Source organism: Lutra lutra, chromosome 9 (assembly GCF_902655055.1).
Source record: "Lutra lutra chromosome 9, mLutLut1.2, whole genome shotgun sequence".
Lineage (NCBI taxonomy): Eukaryota > Metazoa > Chordata > Mammalia > Carnivora > Mustelidae > Lutra > Lutra lutra.
Window position 1 is genome coordinate 79586963 of NC_062286.1, and position 14748 is coordinate 79601710.

Sequence of the window (14748 nt, forward strand, 5' to 3'; positions counted from 1 at the left end):
CTCTTGAAGAATGGCACAGTCACTCACATGCTACCAAGGATTCTGTGACCTCTGGAAAGCCCAGAGCCAGGCTAGATGGCTCCCCAGACTAATATGAAATGGAGCTAAAGATCCTCTGGGAAGAACATCCCTAGCTATGCTGACTGACCCCGGGTCCCTGGTCCACAGTCAGCGAAGGACGACACTCAGATGGCCTGTGGAATTGAGCTCCATCACCACGCTCGGCTGACCTCGGGAACTGAAACCAGTTTCCATGACTAATGGCCACTCAGGTCTGAAAGGGGAAGCACAAGCAGTAGCTACACAGGGAGGGTCTGGCCAGAGCAGTTCCAGATTTCCCAAGCTTCTCTGTACACATATGCTCCCCGTCGGGTGTGCCCAGTGAGAGGGAGCCGGGAAAGAGGGGTCCCTGCTTCCATAGCTACTGGAGACCCAGGCATGGCCCACGCTTGGCCATGTTACAGAAGAAGTTTTCCTCCTGCTCTCTTCCTTGCCTCTCTTCTTCACCCGTCTTCACACCACCCCTTCTGCCACTCTCTTCTTCTACTACCCCTTCTGCTGCTCTCCATCCCTCCTGCTCCCCATCGAGGACATCTCCTTGTCATCTCCTGGGATGGTGCTCAGTGCTTCCCAAGTTACTCCTCCCCGCCCTGTTCCTCCTTCTAAATTCATTTTACCCATCCCAGCAGGCCCAGGCTCGGCAACCCTTTCCTCAATCCAAGTGAATCCATCCCACCTTGGACAGAGACTTTCAGAAGAGGCGTCTTCACACCCTTGACCCAGGCACTGACCCTCCCCGTCACTGTAAAGATGGGCTCGGTATTCCTCTCCGAAGTTCCTGTCCTCACAGGGCCGCCCTTTCCTTTCCACTTGTAGTATACACACTGGAGGTGGAGACCGCATCAGCCTCCTGCCCAGGAGCCAGCCCCTCCTGGTAGAGGCAGCTGAGCCACATCTTGGCTTCCCCATCTCAAGGGCAACACCCACATCCTTCAGTAGCAGGTCCTGTTTCCATCCCTTGGGTTTTCTGTATCTCCCTTCTGTCTTCCCTCTAAGGTATCTGGGACCGACTGAACTATGCAGCTCAAGCCCAGAGAAAAGACCCCAAGCAGGACTGATGGGTGCTGAAAGCTTCACTCCTCCCTGCTCAGTGCGGTTCTGATTCTGATCTCAGCCTGGGGTGATCTGCAAACATACTCTCCCTCCAAGTTACCCACTCTCACCCCAACCTACAGTCTCCCCTGCCATGCTTGCCCACTGGCCACCCCTTCTGGTGCCATTATAGCCCAGCAACCTGGCCTCAGTGTCTCCCGGTGGGCTTCGATCCTTGCTCCATCTTTCCGTGTCTGCAGGGTCTAGCTCTCCAGACGCTCCACGAACGCAGCATCACGCAGAGACCCAGATCTGACTTGGACTCTTCTCCTAACTAGTCGGGTGACCCTGGTGGAGTCAGCAGATCTCTTTGAGCCCCACTTTGTTCATCTGTAAAATCAGGATAACAGTACCTGCCTATTCCAAGGATCAAATAAGTAAATAAATGGGAAGGTGCTTTGCTTCGTAAACAGTAAAGCCGCCTTTCCCAAACTGTGTTGCAGAACTCTCCTCCTGAGGGAGGTCTTGAGAAGCTATTCAGGAAAGAAAAAGTTTCATGTCAAGTTTGAAGAAGCCTGTCCTAAACGCACTGAACCTGGTTTCTTGACCCTAGGAGGTCTCAGAACCTTTAATCCGCCAGTGTACGTGGCGAACCTCCAAGAGCCGAGTGCAAAAATAGCTTTGTCTCAAAGCCCCTTCTTTCACAGACTACTTATTAACGTCTTTCAGGTCACTAGTTTCCACAGAACAAAGCCTATATTAATATTATTCCTCCTACAAATAATAATGCTAATCTTTCCGCAAGATCCATTCCATCATCCAGGTCACGAATCCTGGGTAACAGCAGGCAGTCAGTGCCTAGAAGAGTACGGCAGGAGCTCCTTCAAGCTCCTGGGCATCATGCCGTGTGTTCCAGGGGAGTGGGGCCAGTGGTGAAGACCCCCGCAGTTGGATTCGCCCTCCTTGCCTCCATCCCCATGCTGGATTCTACCCCCGGCAGCTTGGTGAACCCATCGGCCCATTCTCCATCCTCTGTGTTCCCACCCCACGCCCCCCCACCTTTGCCCCATCTCTCTCCCTGCCAAGGTGACTTGTGCCCATCTCTACCGATGCGATTGTAACTCCTTCTTCCAGTCCCAGCCAAGTCCCACCTTCTCCATGGAAGTTGTTCTAACTCTTGCAGTGTGTGTTCGAGACAGGAATATTGGCTCCCAAATCAACTGGAAGTCCCAAGAGGCAAAGATTGTGATTTACACTTGCAGATTTTTTTCTCAAACCAGGATTTGATTGCTGCCCTCCTCCTCTCCCCCATAGACCAATAAGCCCTACTTTGGGAAACTGAGCCTCCCCCAGGAACGGGTCCTTCTGAGCTGGGGAGTCAGTGATGGGTTTTTTCCCATCATTCAGCAGATGCTTCCTGTAGGGAACCCAAGGCTGGAGAAGACAAGACCCCTGCCTTTAAGGAGCTCTGGGTCAAGACACCCACACACAACTCATTGCAAGTCAGCATGTTGAGTGTAATCGTGGAAATAATGCAGGCGTGCATAATAAGGCTCTCAGTGGGTACACATAGAGATGGAGCCCGGCTTCCCAGAAGATGACCACCTCCCCAACCCCCACTCATTCTCCTACTTAGAGAGAGGATGTCTTATGGAGCAGACCTGGCAAGGTTAAGGAGGTCTACCTTTAGAGAAGAAAGACCACTGCAGACTCTGTGGGAAGGAGATTGGAGTCTCTTCCTGGGATCACAGGGATGGAGGTCTTGATGGAGCCAGAGGGATAGTCTAGGAGGGGAAGTATGAGATGAGAACTCTGCATCCCCATCTCCCAGACACACAGACCCTACCCCTACACAACAGTCTGTGGGAATCCCACTTCCCTGCTTTTCCGTCATCCCCTCTCACCCCCTCTTCCCTCTCACGTGGACTCATTCTTCCTCTCCAAGTCCTCTGCCACCTCCTGGTCCTGGGGCCATCCATTGTGACCTCATCGGAGCAGCCCTGGGTCTGCTCTCCGGAGCTCGCAGCCCGCTTTGGCAAGAGGCTGGTCAGTGTAATGCCCACTCCCCACGGGGGGGCCCTGGGGAGGAAGCTCAGCCTGGAGTCAGTGCTTTCTCTTTTCTTCTCGCAGAAAACCAAAAGAGACGTCAATAACTTTGACCAAGACTTTACCCGGGAAGAGCCAGTACTCACGCTTGTGGACGAAGCCATTGTGAAGCAGATCAACCAGGAGGAATTTAAAGGCTTCTCCTACTTTGGTGAAGACCTGATGCCCTGAGAAGCCGCTCCAGGGCGAGTTCGGTGATGCTGCAGGAAGGGTGCCGAGAAGTCCTATGCGGGAGGCTCCAAGGCCTTGAACTGCTTCTCCTGTTCTCCAGAGCCTCAGTCCCTCATCTACCCTCTATTTATTGCGTTCCCTTACCCCAGGCTGCTCACCCCTTGTCTCCCTGGGGACCAGAAGGCACTCCCAGTCCTTGTCTCATCAGTCGTGCAGAATCTCGTGGTTTCGGTGGGCCGTGTTCGGTCTGTCAGCAAGCCTGTCTCCCCTCCTCGGGGGCTCCTGGCAGTGACGCAATAGTTCTTTCCCTTCAAAGAGCAGCAAGAAGAGCAAACAAGAAGCCCCCGGCTCTGCTGTTGGACAGAGGGTCCCGAAGACTGTCACCTCTCAGCCCTTCTTCCCCCCGCGCCTGCCACCCTCTGCCCTTCTGTCCAGGAGAGACGGGTGCTTCTCTGGCCCCGGGGGTGGGCGCCCTCAGGGTGTGCTGTGAAGGAGACAGCCGGCCGGATGCAGGGGTGGGCTTCCCGGGTTGGTTTGCTCTGGAATGGCTCATTCTGGCTTGCTTTGGTGTTAGCTTTGGTGCATGCCGACGTTGTGAGGCCGTGTATCTCGTGCAAGGAATCCCTCTTTGTAGAAAAAGAAATTTGATTTTTGAACTCAAGTAACATTTGAAAAACATATTAGCAAATTGGCTGTCCAATTGGCCAAAAGTTATAAATTCCAATATTAACGCAGGTAGTTATTAAAGGGCTAATACACAATGAGAAACCAGCCGTCCGGGGTCCGAGGTTGACGCCATGCCCGCTCTTGTGGCGCATGGGGGCTGGAGGAATGGAGAGGGAAGGAAACAAGTAGCGCTCCTCATTCTTCCAGTTCTGCATGGTCATGGCCCAGCCCCTGAGGTTCTAGTCAAGCTCACTCCCAAACTCTCTTTCCGGTTTCGTTCTAAGCTCCCAGCACACACACTATTTATTTCTTGCAACGGCGTGTTCTTTTTTTGTGCCCCTCTGCGAAAATGGTAGTACTACTGTGTCGTGGTCTTTAGACATTACACGTGTAAAGTGAAATATGAAACCTCTGCTCTTGAGGCCAGCAGAGGGAGGCTAAACGGGGGTCACGCGGAGGGTATCCAGAGACGGATGAGTGACTTGTTTGCAAACTGACACCCGCGTGCCGTGCCGGGGCGACTCGCACAGACCCGATTTCACGGATGCGATGTTACCTCCTGTAGATAATTGCTAACAGTGTTACGTTCTTCGATTTCCAAGGGTTCTCGTGGCTTTGTGTACCCGTTTCCCGGCAGTCACTTGATTATATCCCTTTTACTGAACTGATTTCGCAGGGAATGGAATCCATTCCAGCTGTTGCACGTGGATTTCCCCACTGCCCCTTAATATGTATACTTGTGAGTGGCAAAGTGGCACTAATGAAGCTTTTTGCCTTTTGTACATTTGAGATTTTTGTATATAGTGTTTGCTGCAAGGCCTGTGGAATTAATTCATTGAATTTAGAGGTATTCAACTGCTGCATGTTCAGGCATATTATAAAACTTTAGTCTATGAAAGAATAATTATAATAATGTCCAGGTGCAATATTCTGTAAGCATATTGGTTCAAGTTACCGAGAGATGAGGTGTTTCTTTCTTGAGGGCGGGGAGGAGTCCTTTGTGTCGTTTATTTCATTTTGGTTTATTTCAAAAAGATGTAAACATACATTAAGCTATATTAAGTCTCACATATCGTGCTCCCATGCTCTATTATGCCTGGATAGAGAAGGGGAAGGGAAATGAACGGTTTTGATGGTGGTTTCAAAGCATGGGCAGTGACTAGCTTGAGCCCCTAGGGAGTTAGTGTCCATCTTTGCATCTGGCCCGTCATAGCCTTTGTTACTAACGATGACCTTGAGTTCTCTTTCGTTTTTACTTTTTCAAAAACTCAGGTGTAATTATTATCTGTTCTTTCGATAATTTCAAATATTATACCCTATCAATTTGTGTGTTTGGCGTACCAGTGCAGTGATGAGGAACAGTAGATTAACTTAATTTATCTTCGGTAACTTGACATACTGGAGAGAGAGACTATCGTCTGGAGTTGAGTACAAGCACAGAAACATCTTCATGGTGGCATCATCTCATTTTTTTAAGAAGACATGACAATACTGCCCATCATACTCTTGCATCACTACTGCTCTGTTTTTCCTCTGCTTCCTTCGCCACGATGAACTTGGAACGGCCAAGCAAGCTCTAACTGCAATGCCAAGTGGCCTACACCAAGGCCTCGGTGGTGTTCCCTTCTCAGCAGGGCTGGGGCCCTTCCCACAGGACAGCTGGCATTTTTGCTGGAAGGTCAAACAATACATTCCACCTGGCAGCTCCAGGCATTCGCGGGGTGCCTGGCCCAGAGACACGCCCCCTTTCTGCCCCAGAGCTCCGCTGGCTGGGACGCCCCCTGCTTGGGGCCGGAGCTGACCAAGTTCTCAACACGGGCAGGTTCAAATCCCACATGTCGTCTATAGAAAAAAAGCTTGTGTGTTCCTTGAGCATTCTCTGTTTCCTTTCAGTTTTCACAAGGATTAGGAAGCGGACACACGGTTACATTTCTTTCTAATCTATCCAGCTCTTGAGTGGGAAAAAAAAAAAAAAAAAAGCCAAAAAAAATATATGAAGGATAGCTGTTCTCCTGTGTTCTCTCATTATGGACTTTGTGAAGTGGAAACATCATCTTTTTTTTCCTCCAAAGGTGAAAAAAAAAATGCATTCTTGCTTTAAAAAAAAAAAAGGCTAAAAAATTACCTCTTTTTAAATTATGTGCAAAATAATTCTGGCTAAATATAAAATGTATTCAATTTTAGGGTTTTTTTGTATTGTGATGCTTTATTTGTACATTTTTTTTTCTTTTCTGGATGTAATTTTAATCTCTTGCCATTCATTAGTGTTATTTCATTGTAAACATTATTGTGCCAAATGTACTGTATTCAAAAGGATGTGAATGTGTATTGTTTCAGAACCTAATAAATACAATGGCGTTAAATCATATTTCTGGGCTCCAGTATGTTTTTATCTCCTCTGTGAGGAGCAGGGTGGCACCATTGAACCTTTGTGCCCTTCGTATGCTTGAGATTCCAAATTCTAAAACCTAGACGTGGTTTCAGCTTTGCCCTTGCCCTTGCCCTTGGGAGATGTGTGAAGGAGGCACATGACCATATTGGCTCACCCCAGCCTGGCCTTGAAGCTTCTGGGACTGCCACTGCAGGGATGGAAGGGGCCTGAGTAGATCAGATGTGGCTCTGGGCTGTCTGGGCGTGGAGCGAAACCGTCCCGTCTGCCTGGGAGTCTTGGAAGATGGGCAAGCAAAGCAGGCAGCACCCACATTCTTGTCTTTCTAGAGAAACAAACGCTGAATCTCCTTGAAGCCAAATGCCCATGCAAGCCTCGTCAGGACTCGGGTTCTGACTGGCCATTCAGAACTCCAGGTCTTTGGAGTCCCAAGAAACTCCTCCTGGACTGGGAGCCCCTTGCAGGCTGGGCCTGGAGCACACGACTGACCATTGGGGCTCTAAGCATTAGCTCGCGCCCTCCTCCGCTGCACGGCCATCATGGCAGTTCCTGGGCTCTCCGCCTCCTCCTTCGCTCTGGGGCTCCGTTCTCCTGTCACATTGCCAGTTCTGCAAGGCTCCTCTTCTTTGCCCAGCACAGATTTTTCAAGAATATTTGAGTACCCTGTTGAGTACACCACAAATTTCAATTCATCACAATTTTGTCTTCCGTACGAGTTGTGGACATGATTGCAGTTTTATTATTTGTCATTCTTAGGTGAAGGAATGGCTGACCCGTCACCTTTTCAGCCCTCAAAACCACTTCCTCATAAGCCCGCCAGTGACTGTGGGCCGTCATCCTGAAGGTACTCTCGGTCTCCCCTCAGTAATGTCTCCCGCCTGCCTGGAGATGTAGCGTGGACCTCCAGACCCACCCCAAACAACAGGAAAGTTGTACATATCACACAGTTTCCTCGCTGATTCAGGCAAGTGTCTAGGTAAGTGACCAAGGAAACCCAAACATCTTGCCAGCTTGTCTGATTCAAATAAAAGTCGGGAGAAATAAAAGGATCTGTTCTAGGAGGGTCAGAAGACCTCTCCAAGCATTTCACTGAATGAAATCTGACCAGCCTACATCTCCCTTGCCTAGTGACCCAGAAGAGAGAGCTCCAAAGTCTGGGAGATGAGGGAGCTCATCCTCCCAAATCTGTATACTCCACAAATCCGATGGAAGCTATAAGAGAAGTCAATTGCTGGTCAGCATCCTTGGTTTTGAACCTCTCTCCCCACCCCTGGCCACGTTTCAGAAGAGAAAGCCAAGCACTGGTTCCAGGAAGCCACGAACCAGGTTCCTGGCGGGGCTCAGATGGTTCCAGAGCTGATTTGGGGAAGCCTGTTTGGGTGGCTGTGCCCTTGAATTGAGAACCTGCCCATCCAACAGATTTCTCATGGAATCAATGGGCACATTGCCCCTTCTCCATCTTCTCCTACCTGAACAGAGTCAAGTGCTATGATAGCCTCAGCCTAAAGATCCCCGGGTGATAAGATGACCAAGCCATGTAACATGTGTTGTCATAACACTTGCGGTGGCAGAGATGGGGTAGAAAGAAGGCTTAGGTGCCATGTTGCGAAATCTGTCTCTTACCTGAGAGTACTTTAGCCTCGGCGATGATACTACCTGTAGGGTACGTTGGTTGTAAGCAGTATCTGAAGGATGGAACGGCTGTGTCAATCAGGAGTATCTCCTCCAGGGATGGACAGCTGATCAGAGAGTGTTTTTCCCAGAAGCCTGCTGCAAGTGCTTCTGCTCCCTCTTATCTCCCATCAACACCTGGAGGTTTTGTCACTAGCATAAAGGATCCCAGGAAAATACTTTCTCAAGGAAAATGGTGGCTTGTTAATTAGCATGAAGAATGTTTGAAAGGTGACGTTGGCCATATTTGAGATAATAGATGGTCAAAGATATTTAAAGGCAAATCTCCACATTTAAAAACAAAAAACAACGTAAGAAATAGCCTTCTACTTCCCTAGGAATCAGGCCAGTGCAAGTTTAAATCAGTGCAGCCTCACTTCACACCTGCCGGAATGACTGCATCGAAGGCAGACATCATCAAGTTTCCTTAAGGATGGGGAACAGTCGGAACTTGTGGTGTTTCTGGTTTGAGTGTAAAACTGTATGACAATTTACTTTGAAAAATTTTCGCTAGGCAAAGTCTACTAAAGCCAAACATGAACACCCTCGCTCAACAGAACAGTCTATCAGCCGTAGAATAAGAAATGCATTCCGCGGTATTTGCAGAATAGGACACTGGAGAGTTGAATGCTTTACAGCTACGAGCAACAACGCAGATGAACCTCACAGCATAACGGAGAGTTCAAGAAGCCTGGAGCAAAGGAAGGCAGACTAAAGGAAAAGATTCCTTTTGTGTCAAGTCACAAGACAGATCATCCGTGCTGCTAGAAACCAGGTTAGTGGTTGCCCTAGTGGAGAGGGGACATTGTGACAAGGAAGGGCCACAAAAAAGGGCTTCTGGGATGCTGGCTACGTTTTGGCTTCTGAGCTGGGAGCTGCGGAACAGCTGTGTTCACTTTGTGATTGGTCACTGAGCTGTACCCTTATGACTGGTGGGCTTCTCTCTGTGTGTATTGTATGTCAATAAAAAATTGCCCCCCCCCACACACACACAACTCCTAGGATGACTTTTGTCTTTCACCCTTGATCGTGGCACAGGCAGTAAGCTACCCGTGTCCCTCTGCTGTCCTGGCAGAGCCTCGGTTACCCAACTCCCACAGCAGCCTCACCTGTGGCTGGCCCAGGGTCGCATTGGACCCGCGTGGACCTTTTCTTCAAGGCGCTATTGGAAACACCCAGACTGACAGGGCTGGAACCTCATGGAACTTGCTGAACGGCCTCAAGACTCTTCCATGCCTGCTTGCTAATAACATGTCCGTGTGTCTCCAGACGTGGTCTGGGAGGTCCTCAGGGAGCAGCTAAGCCTCTCCTTCTGGCAGCCATTGAGATCACCAAAAAGAACCCAGGGAAGTGCGTCACAAACGTTGGTTCTGGGCCTCTGCCACCAGAGGTTCAGCTTTTGCGTTTTCTACTCCGGCAGGCAGCTGTGTCTTTCCAAACCAGCTTCCACATTCATCAGATGGTGATAACAAGACCTACTACCTCAAAGTCCTCTTGTGGAAGGTCAGCGAGATAAAAGGTTCCAAAGCGCCGCCTCTAGAACTGTGGCTCTTCTCTCTCTTGCCCAAGGCACTCTGCCCCTGATCAGAGCCCAGCCTGCCACAGGGGCAGCGTGGCCTGGTCTGCCGATGACTGACTTTTGCTCTCCTGTCCTCGCTCTGCTTTGTTTCCCTTCATCCCCCCGTCGGCCTGCCCCTGAGTCTCCGGGAGCACCGACACACCCTACCAACCTGTGAAGGACACTCTTTGAGGCAGGAAGGGACCACAAGTGAGGACCAGGTCTTGGCACTCAGGGAAGTTCCACCAGCACAAGGTGTGATAGGCCCATGCAGGAGAACAGCAGAAGGCAGACAAGAGAGACAGAGATCAGCCCTGTAGATGATGATAGGGAAGTCCAGAGAAGGGGGTTAGGTTTGTGTTGTCCTGGCAGGCTTCCTGGAAAAGGCCGTGGTGCGAGGGCACTGAAGGAGGACAAGTCTGTGGAGGTGTAAAGGGCAGAGAAGGGCCTTCCAGGTGGCCACTCAGCTGGTTCAGGTTTGTTCGGCAGTAAGCAACCTTGCCGCGAGCATCTTCACCCCACAACTAACTAGCCGTAAGGCGATTTTGCTGTAAGAGAGAAAAATCACAAAAAACAGAAGAGAGATTTTCATTAAAAGGGACATGATAAAACATGAAAAGTGAATAGCAACATTAAAAAGACTTTATTGTGAAGTTCAAAATATTTGAATACACTCGAAAGGTGTAGTGTAGATTACTGGCTGTGCTGCTCAAATAACTGATTTTATTTCATGGATTGTATAAAAGCACAGTCTTCACAGCCTTTCCATCACAGTATTATACTGTGTGTGTGGGGGGGGGTGTGTGTGTGTCTGTGTGCTTGTGATTTGTCTCCTCATTTGGCATCTCGCTTTCTCTTTCTTCACTGCAGTTTCTCCCTCTCTCTCCACTAAGAGAGGTATGTGCTTCCAAGTACAAGGACGCATCTTTGTAACCGAGCGTTGTGTCGTGCTGTGAAGGCCTTCCACACTGCTGTTTGTTCTTGGCTTATGGTCACGTGCTCATTGTCAGCAGCTCTGACGATCTGTGGGAAATGTGGGCTCAACACTCCGAGCTGCTGTGTAGACCATCGTGAGGGCGAAGATGTATAGAACCTAGAAAGGGGCGAATATAAAAATGGGCCCGTGGCATCAATAGAGAAACAAAACCAAAGCATCAACCAACTGTTCTTTGTTTTTTGTTTTTTGTTTTTTAAATCTTTTACAGCCAAATTGTCTCATGGCCAGCTGGTCATGCAGCAGAAGTGTTTGCAGCAAAGATGTCTATGGCAAAGACGCTTACCGCACTAGTACCAGACTCGCACTCAACCTGGGGTAGCACAGAAGGGCTGGAGTGGGGGCCCGGCTTCCAGGGCAATGCTACAACGTCATCTCTCAACATGAGATTGCCAGGGTCACAGGAGCCCTTCAGAGTGGCTTGAAGGTCTCTGCAGGTGTGACAGTCTCTCTGAGAGACCAGCCCTGCCCTCAGTAGAGGGCTGTCTTTGTGGATGGCAGGAGAGAGCAGGTATCCCCGCCCACTCTGATTCTGATCTGATCCCGTCGTTGCTGCCCGAGGACTGAGATCAAGTCAGCCTCAGTTCTGGAGGTTACCCAAATGCCGAGTAAGCTGTTCCAAGCCTTACTGCTTCTCAGGCCTTCTGCGCGTGGGAGCAGGCACTGCTCTTGGGCTCTGAGGGGGTCCCCAGCTAGGCACCAACTGCAGAATCTCACCCCTGACCTTCTTTAGGTCATTAATTATTTAAGTTTCACCTGCATTATCCTTCTACATTCTGGACAGCGTGTTAGGCACTTAACATAAGTAATCCATTCAAGCCTCACAAAAATCACATGGTATGGGTAATTAATAGTTTCTATGGTAGTTAAGTCCCTTTTTCTCTCTTTTATAGTTAAGGAAACTGAAAGTCAGAAATTATATAACTCAGTCCTTACAACTCCATGCAACTGTTGTGTTCTTAAGCCCATTCTACAGGTGGTTGCCAAGATTGTCATACTCAGGGACAGGTCAAGTGTGCTCAGATAGGACAGATAAAGTATTTACACATGGAACTGATAATGCAGGACTGTTCGTTCTCTCACTTATTCCACGAGTGTTCATAGAGTCCCTACCATGTGCCAGCCATTCATTGAGACATCAGTAAACAAAACATGAAAATTGGTGCCCTTAGAGAACTTACATGGGGGCAGGGTCTTGATAATAAGCAAGAAATATGACCATTAAATGAATTATATAATAATGCATAAGAAGATCAAGGCCACCCCTAACATTTGTTGTGTGTTGTTTTGTTTTGTTTTGTTTTGTTTTTTAAGATTTCATTTATTTGACAGAGAGAGATAGCAAGAGAGGGAACAGAAGCAGGGGGAGTGGGAAAGGGAGAAGCAGGCTTCCTGCTGAGCAGGAGCCCGATGCGGGGCTTGATCCCAGGACCCTGAGATCATGACCTGAGCCACCCAGGCACCCCCACCCCTAACATTCGAAGCAAGACTACAAATGGAGGTCCGGATTGTAGGGCTAAACTTTTTCTTTTTTTAAGTTGTAAATCAAGGTCCTGTTAAAGATGTGCTAGCCCAGTCCCTTTTGTCACTTGCATAAGCCCCTGTGACTCAGGGCGTATCACCTCCGGGGATTCTAGCTACGGTGAGGGGATCTACTTCTGAGGGCCCCTCCACGTGGGTTCTGTTCACTGAGAGGTGAGAGTGGTGACACAAAAGACAGCAGATGAAATCAGGGCAGGGGCTGCCCTGGATGACCCTTCCCCACCTTCCCTTGCTGCCCTCCCAATTAGCACATCCTCTGGGGCTAAGGCCCATGGCGGGGGTGGCATTGGAAGACTAGTCCTGGCCAACACCTCCTTAAATATCATGGTCCGTGCTGATGTCCTTGCTGAAACGGCCCTGCCTTCCACGGCCGCCATCCCAGATGTACATGAGGGTGTTCAGTCTATATCTTGTGTGGATGCTGGGGTGATCGTCGGCAGGGGAACAGCCTAACCGGGAAAGGACCGGCAGGGAGGGTGGGGCCGAGGGGGAAGGTCTGTCCTCCCAAATCAAATCACCACCCACTGAGGTTAAGTGAAGAGACCCAGGAGCAGAGAGAGGAGCCGGCAGACCAGGCTGTGTCTGCGGGTGTGGAAAGGAGATGCTGGTGGAGAGTGGGGGTGGGGGGGCTCTGGGAAGGGTCGGCAGCAGCAGCTGGGAGCATTTTTGGCTGCAGGGGAGCAAATTGGTTTGTTGTGGGAACACAGGGGCCTCATCCTTTTCTCGCCCAAGCACCCCCCTCACTACTGTGCTCGGCTGGAGAGAAGGAGGCTGGCTCCCGGTGTGCCTGCTTGGGTCGGGCAGGCACTGTGCCCCAAGATGTGGATTAGATCCCCAGCTTGAGAAGTGGGGGCTCTGAGCCTCAGTGAGGTCAGGAAGTTGTCCAAGCTGTGGAGCCAGCCCTCTGCAGATGCAGGACCCAAGCGTGCGTTTGAATTTGCATCCAGTTGGCGTGACGCAGCTCTACCCCTGGGGCTCCTGATCTCCGCCCCCATGCAGGTCTGCCCGCTTTTTGACCCCTCCCCCCCCAAAGAAATGTCACCTCCTTGTGAAGAGGTACAGTCGTTTGATGAAATTCCACTTACGTTGTTCTCTCAGAAAGCTTTGAATATGAATGCAGAGGCACAGCCAGGAAACAGGGCAGAGGCCTCTGGGAATTCTTTCTCTCCTGCCCCGCCCCTCCCTCTCCCCATGCCACCGCCTCCTAGCAGGGCCCTGAGAGCTGGCCCCTGAGCCCAGCAAAGCCTGCATCCTCCACCCTCAGACACCCCTCCCAGCACCAGAAAAAGAACCCCTCCCTATGGGCTATTCTAAGCAGGAAGCCAGTTTTCAGTTCACTGGAAAACAGGAAATGCCTCCAAGGGTCTGAAGTCTCTTTAGTCACCGAGCGCCCTTCGAGAGCGGGGTCTGCGTCCCAGGCCAGCTGCTGAGCACAGCCGCAGGCGCAAGGCCACCCCTACCCCCAGCCTGGAGACAGTGAGCCTTGGTGCCACTCACAAACCCTCTGCTCTGGGCACCAGAGCTAACTTCTACATCCCCCGCTCGGGACACAGGTCATTCTGGGCTAGGCGAGAGCCCTCGGGAGGCCATGGATGCTACCCGAAGCAAGAGAGGCCGATTAGCCTCTCCCCAGAGACGGAGACCTCACCCCAGCCATAGGCCGACCTCTCACCCACCCCCACCACCACCCAGCTGACTTCTGAACCCCGTCAGAGAGCCCCCAACGAAGCCTAACTTCCTAGTCCTTTCCTATGGTTCACTTCCTCATCCTGGCTATACACTCACCCTCTAAACTTGACCTTGTCAGAAACGAACCTTTAGTACGAACCACGGCTTTGCTTCCTCACCCTGGCCACAGACCAAACTCGAATGCTCACCAGCCTCCCTATCCATTCAGACATTTACTGAGCTTCTCCTGAGTGCTAGGTGCTGTGAGCCCAGCACAGCCTGTGGGGGGTGGTGGGGGAGGTGGTGAGGTAGGCCTCACACATGAAGCTCTAGTCAGATTGGGGGTGGGGAGCTGGGGGTGCGGGGAGGGGAGTGGGAGCCGTGTCTAAAATTCCAGTGTTGTCACTGTCTGCAACTTGCCGGGTGACCTTGGGTTGGTCACGTCGCCTCCTGGGCCAGGGTCTCCATGGGTTCCTCTGCGGTGGGACGGCATGTGCAGATGGTCTCTGAGGTCCCCATCCTCCACAGCGCATGTCAATGGGGAAAGCCTGAAGCAGTCTAGGACATGAGGCGTCATTGTCATTGGCGTCAGGAGAGTGTAAGAGATCAGGCACTTCTATGTGGTAGAAGAGGGTTCAGGGAATCCCTCCTCTGTCTGAACACCGGTTTTTTGGTTCCATCATAGATGGTGAGTCTTGGACTAGAAACGACTAAGAGTTCTTCCTGCCCCAGGTTTTCTGTCTGCAAAAAGAGCTGTGACACCAGCAGTCCAGGCTTCCTGCTATCTATGTATTGACCCAAATGGTAGAGGAAACAGGGTAATTTGGGATGAAGACCACCCAGGGCCCAGCACACGAGTTTCAAGCTCATAGTTTGCCCAGAAGGCACAGG

General features: G+C 50.7%; 1 protein-coding gene across 3 annotated transcripts in view; it reads left to right on the forward strand.

Annotated features, from left to right (window-relative positions):
• Window positions 1–6403, forward strand: part of PRKCE (protein kinase C epsilon) — a 480653-nt gene extending 474250 nt beyond the window's left edge. For all 3 annotated transcript variants that reach the window (XM_047746507.1, XM_047746511.1, XM_047746510.1), the window contains one exon: window positions 3223–6403. In XM_047746507.1, coding sequence (XP_047602463.1) covers window positions 3223–3369 — 147 coding nt within the window. In that variant the 3' untranslated portion in view covers window positions 3370–6403. The remainder of the gene's footprint in view (window positions 1–3222) is intronic.
• The last annotated feature ends 8345 nt before the right edge of the window (window positions 6404–14748 follow it).